Raw genomic sequence first — 5,858 nt, forward strand, 5'->3', positions numbered from 1 at the left:
TTATAGAAATCAGTGATGATACCCAGCCCTAGTGAGCAGCCTAGGCACGACAGAAGTGGATGTAGCTGTAATAGGAAAAGAACTATTGCTAACTTTTCTGTTAAGTTAAGGCCTGATCCTTCTGAAATTCATAGCCAGTGCTCTGACACGGTGTCATCAATCTTTGAATGCTGAAAAAGCACAGTGTATCCAGAAAAACACATTATATTATATAAATTATTATAAAATTTGTGTGCGCCTAACTTTTGTGCCGGTACGCCTAACTTTAAAAAGTTAGGCGTACCGGTACGCCCATGGCAAAAAGTTAGTCTAGAGCGTCAGTGTCATACAACTGGCAAGAAGTAGGATGATTTACATTATTATCATTGAACATGATTATTTAATCTTAATAATACTCTGTTATGACTTCTGCCACTAGTTTCATTTCGTGTACATAGCGTTTCCTGTCATGGAAATGTCTGTACTCTGTGGGGAGAGTATGATAATCTGACTGACTCAGTGCGGTTAGACTACAGCTTAGAGACGATTAGCTCCAGCCTGATGTCCACAACCCATATAAGGAGATAAGATGGCCGCTCTCTCATTTAACTAGCCACATTAAAGACTGACGACAGAATGGACTAAGCTACTTAAAATGACTTGTTGTCATCACTCTGGTTAAGTGGTGCAATGATTTTATTACCTGCTTGCTGCAGGACACCAACCCCTGCTTTATAGCTATTAGAAGATTGTGCTGATACAGCACGATCTACGCCAGGGGTTTGCAAACTCCAGGCCTCAAAGGCTTTAGATGTGTCCTTGATCCAACACACCTGATATAATTGGCTAAAGGACCTCCTCAACATGTCTTGAAGTTCTCCAGAGGCCTGAAGAACTCATCATTTTTGCTCTATAACTTTTGCACTGTCCACTTCCTGCTGTGACAAAACAAATTTCCCACGTGTGGGACTAATAAAGGTTATCTTACCTTATCTTATCATTTGATTCAGTTGTGTTGACCCAGGGTGAGATCTAAAAGCTGCAGGACACCGGCCCTTGAGGCCTGGAGTTGTCCACCCCTGCTCTACGCAAACCACCAACTAACATCAGCAGGCAGGCTCTCGGGTGGAACCCCCAAGATAAGTGAAAGAGAGGCCGCCCAAGAAACACCTGGCGACGAGACTTTGAGGCAGAAGCAAAAAAGATGGGTTACAACTGGAGCCAACTAGAAAGAATGGCCTAGGGCAGAAATCTGTGGAGATCTACCTTTGGTGACCCATGCCCTGGGAGGAGTGACGGGCAGCAGTAGTTGTAGATTACAGCTATTCTTGTATAAATATTTATAAAAGTAGGCATTGGGACTGAAAATGCTGAAATTAAAAAATGAAGAAGAAGGCTCTTAACAAAGACACGAAAAAGAGAGCACATTACACCAGCTTTACTCCCATTACACTGGCTTCCGGTACATTTTAGAATTCATTTTAAAGTCTTAGTACTGACTTTTAAAACACTGAGTTGTGACGCTCCTGCCTACATCTGATCTTTTAGATCCCCATGATTCCTCTGGCAGCCTGAGATCATCTAATGAAGGCTGTTGGTAGTCCCACGAACACGTTTTAAGACCAGAGGAGATAGATCTTTTAGAGCAGATGGAAGCAAGATGCTTTGCCTTCCAGTTCTTAATACTGAAACAAAACCCATTAACTTCTTTACTAAATGATTATAGAATAATACTATATAGTAGTATATTAGAGTAGTATTTCTTTTCCCTACTCACTCCTGCACAGCTGCAGATCTCCATCTCTTACGAAATGACAACCTGAACAGTCAGTTAATGTCATAATAGACACTTCCTGAAAGAAAAACCTGATTTTATTGTTCCAAACAAGACAACATTTCATTAAACGAAACTTTGTCAATGTATCAAACATTTTTTCTACATTACAGTAGACTCATTAACTACACACAAAATCCCAGTTGCAGATTTATCGGAAACCTTATCAGTGTTTCCCCGAGAATTTACTGGGCTACATAAAAAACACGAGTCTCGACTTCTCTCTGTGATGCAGGCCTTCTCTTTATTATTGCTGCTGGGCACAAAGTCATTGCTGCTTCATCAGAATCCAGGTTCTGAAAACAAGAACTCAGAGTTACAAAGGTCTCATCATTTCAAATATTGAAACACATTATCATGGACAGTAAAAATGGATTCACCTCACTTTGCTGTAGTATCTGTCCTTCAGCAGCAGCTTCACCACAGAAACAAAACATCCAGTCAGTCATGCCAAAATCTCATTTATAAATTAACCAAAATTAACCAGTGGCTGTTTCTAGTACCTCTCTGTAGTGTCCAGATTTTAAAAGCCATGGCGATAACTGCGTTTATAAGGAAAACAGTCAGAGGAGCCAAAATCAGACCGGCCAGCTCTGATATTCCATCACACTCTTCTACAAAGACAGAATCATTGCATTAGTTTAAGTTCAGCTCTTGGTCTTGGTCACTTTCTAACAAAATTAGCAAGCAAACATAGAAACCAGATGATTAGTAATTAGGCTAAACTTACTTTTGGTGATGCTCTCAGTCTCATCAGTATCACTGAAGTCTTTAAATAAAGCGAATATATAATTTGACAAAAAAATAAATAAATGCATAAAGGACTGAAACCTCCCACAAAAACTTTTAAATGTTCTTACCTTTAACATTTAAATGTATCACGTTAAAAACTGGAAAAATTGTGAAAAATCCACAGAAATAAGGTCCAGAGTCAGATACACGTGGGTGTTTAATTTTCAAGAAGATAGTAGAGCTGTTGGAAGTCATTTCAAACGGTCCGTTTTGAAATCCATCACAGTATGCCACACTTTTATCAGCTCTGAACATGACAGAGATACAGCTGGCCATGGTTCTGTTGACCAGTCTGAACCAGAACGTTAAAGAACTGTGCGTGGAAATGTTGGCGCATTGCAGTGTGACTTCTTCACCTGGACGGACCTCCACAGTCTGAGCCCTGCAGACTGCAATCAACACTGAAACAATAAAAGTAATATAAAAGTACATTACCACTTAATTTAGGTAAATAATAAAAGCAACAGCTAGGTAAACATAACAAAAATAAGGTTAGCAGTGAAGTTGAATGTAATTACAAGTCAGTACGCACAGAGGTTGCAGAGACTTAAAGTCGACATCAAACTAAAGTTCATTACTGCACAGACCAGTGAACCTTTGAAATGTCTGGGGCTGAAGTGAGACCCAGGAAGTGTGTTTTTACACTTAAATGGGTGGGTGTTTGTTTTTTCTTCTTCTATTTTTAGGTCTGCCGACAAAAGCTAGCATGATGTACTGGACTTTTGTCAACTGTCAGTATTGCATGAACACACTTTATAAAACTGTCCTCTAGCCTGAATGTCCAGGTTGTTTATTCACGTTTTTCTAAATAACACTATATACTTGCGAGCCATTTCATTGGGTAAACCTTGCTAGTACCAGATTTGATCCCCCTTTGGCTTCAGAGCTGCCTTAATACATCATCAGAGGTGGAAAAAGTAAGGACTTTCTTTACTTCGTCAGACATACTGACACCTGGATTAATAAAATTCCAGGAAAATGGTAAATGGCCTGTATTTGTATAGCGCTTTTACTAGTCCCCTCTAGGGACCCCAAAGCACTTCACACACCCAATCATCCACACATTCACACACTGGTGGAGGCAAGCTATAGTTGTAGCCACAGCTGCCCTGGGGCGCACTGACAGAAGCAAGGCTGCCATATTGCGCCATCAGCCCTCCTGGCCAACACCAGTAGGCGGTAAGTGTCTTGCTCAAGGACACAACGACCGAGACTGTCCGAGCCGGGGCTTGAACCGGCAACCTTCGATTACAAGGCGAACTCCCAACTCTTGAGCCACGATCGCCGAGTGGTGGAGGACAGTGATGAACCCATGATAGGATTAATGTGTTATATCTGAGACATGATTAGTGTTTTGGAAACTGGGTCCAATTCAGTAGACAGGACAGATGTTGATAAAGGAAGAGCAATTGTTTTTGAAATATTAGTTGGTAAGATTAAAGGTAGGGGAAGATGACTGTAAATTCCATAATATTGTGATATTATAATATAATCTGTTGTGGGTTTTCTTTCACTTTCTTGGTGCTGTACTGCATTTAAAAACATTATGCATGTGCGCCACTGCTGCAGACCTAAAGCGCTGGGCCAAACTAATAATGACTGAGAGGTCTGGATGAAGGGAATTTACTTTCATATTCCATATGGAGACAGTTAGTGAGGATAGCTTTCTATTATTAAATTTCCTTTTCTTTCAAATGATATTCCATTAATAATAATAGCTTACCTAGTATATGCAGAATAAGACTTCTCCTTATCTGTCTTTCTTGTTCCCTGGAAAGTTCTTCTTACTGAGGGCCTGACAACAGCTGATACTGTTCCTCAGTTATATTATAATATAATCTGCTGTGGGGTTTCTTCCACTTTCTTGGTTCTGTACTGGATTGATAAACATTGGTTTCCTGGTTTCCTACATAATCTGTTGTCACATATCTGCCAGCTTCATGTGCTTTACGCAACCTGAATTGGAGTGTCCACTCATCTGGGTTCTGGGTTTGCTGTGTTGGGAACCTTGATTTAGATTGATATCCAACTTCATAATCATAACAGCAGACTAGGAGATTTCTCTGTCACTCATTTTTCGTCCTCAAGCTAGCAATTAAAGAACCATTTGTTAAAGCTAATATCTCTGGCCTGCTGGCTTAATAACTCCTTTAAAGACAAGGACTCAATGAGTAGGGCACTTTCAGAAAAAGTTCATTATAAAGTAAGACACGCAGCGCATAAGGCATTCATTACTTGCAAGGTATAAGCATAAACAGGAAAACCCTATGCAAGTGCTCGATGGGGCAGTCCCACTGAGCCCTTTTATATATCTTTTACACATATAAACCAATACACACTTATCCTGGGAACAGAATGCATTACCTTCCTACACTTTACTTCAAAGAAACAGATCAGTTACATTAGAAAATCCTTTGTTGCTAAAAAGACTCTTTATTTATATCAGGCAAAGAAATAACTATAGCCAGCAAAGAGTTGCAATTAAATGTTTTGTCAGTAATGCTGATAACAATTGAATAGCAGAAAACAGAGAGGACACGATAGAGAGAGATGCACTTCCTCAGCTTACCTGAAAAGACTGCCGCATCACCTTCAGAAAAGGCACAGAGATCTTAATTGTGTATAACTGAACAATATTCTTGCTGGGATTAAAATATGTGTTTTTTTTATTCTCACTGCTTAAAGCCTGTCAGGGTTCCTGGGTCGGTGACCCAGTGTTTTCAGTTGTGTTCATGTTCAGTTTATTTTGCCACTTCCATGTTCTCACTTCCTGCTTTTCCTGTGTCAGCTCGTCTCGTGTCATTAGCCAGATTATGTTCAGCTGTGTACTCACCGGTCTCTCATTATCATCCTCATCAGTCTATGTATTTAAGCCCTCTCTTCCCTTCAGCCCTTGTCGTGTCATTGATGTTCCTGTCGTCTCTCCGTATGTATGTTCAGTTAGTCAGCCAGCCAGCCAGCCAGCCAGCCAGCCAGTCTTTCGTTCCTGCTTTGTTCATTCACCCGCTCCAATAAATCCTCATCATTTCTGCACCGTGAGTCCTGCGTTTGGGTCATCTCTTCCACACCTCCACACACAACCCCTGACAAAGCCACAGCTGGCAGTCATCACATTTACATGACATCATGTAAATTCACATTTACATGCAACTTTTACAGTACATCCTAACATACAGTTTAAATACATAAAAAAAAAGTTAACCTTGCTTGTTACTTGTTCTTTAATCTTCATACACAGCTAAGTAGCAATATT

At 40.2% G+C, this 5,858-nt stretch overlaps 1 protein-coding gene across 3 annotated transcripts; it reads right to left on the bottom strand.

Annotated features, from left to right (window-relative positions):
- Positions 1 to 1,852: 1,852 nt before the first annotated feature.
- LOC309703907 (uncharacterized protein) lies at positions 1,853 to 5,498 on the bottom strand. Of its 3 annotated transcripts, none has more exons than XM_082528819.1 (6): positions 5,175 to 5,498; positions 2,674 to 3,006; positions 2,544 to 2,582; positions 2,317 to 2,427; positions 2,194 to 2,228; positions 1,853 to 2,109 (listed from the first exon to the last, which is right to left on the bottom strand). In XM_082528819.1, the coding sequence occupies exons 2-6, from the start codon at positions 2,879 to 2,881 to the stop codon at positions 1,999 to 2,001; spliced, it is 504 nt and encodes a 167-aa protein (XP_082384945.1). In that variant the 5' UTR covers positions 2,882 to 3,006; positions 5,175 to 5,498; the 3' UTR covers positions 1,853 to 1,998. The 3 variants fall into 3 exon arrangements, with proteins under 3 accessions (XP_082384945.1, XP_082384943.1, XP_082384944.1); XM_082528817.1 differs by lacking the exon at positions 5,175 to 5,498 and adding an exon at positions 3,138 to 3,904; XM_082528818.1 differs by lacking the exons at positions 2,544 to 2,582; positions 5,175 to 5,498 and adding an exon at positions 3,138 to 3,904.
- Positions 5,499 to 5,858: the final 360 nt, after the last annotated feature.

Source organism: Aulonocara stuartgranti (assembly GCF_965226115.1).
Source record: "Aulonocara stuartgranti genome assembly, chromosome: 3".
Lineage (NCBI taxonomy): Eukaryota > Metazoa > Chordata > Actinopteri > Cichliformes > Cichlidae > Aulonocara > Aulonocara stuartgranti.

What these genes read in the sequence shown, in the direction of transcription:
- LOC309703907 (XM_082528817.1), bottom strand. Translation starts at nt 3,180, where the DNA reads ATGAACTTTAGTTTGATGTCGACTTTAAGTCTCTGCAACCTCT. An exon ending in GACTGAGAGCATCACCAAAA is followed by an intron (nt 2,428 to 2,543) that starts GTAAGTTTAGCC and finishes CTGTCTTTGTAG; the next exon opens with AAGAGTGTGATGGAATATCA. An exon ending in AATCTGGACACTACAGAGAG is followed by an intron (nt 2,229 to 2,316) that starts GTACTAGAAACA and finishes TCTGTGGTGAAG; the next exon opens with CTGCTGCTGAAGGACAGATA.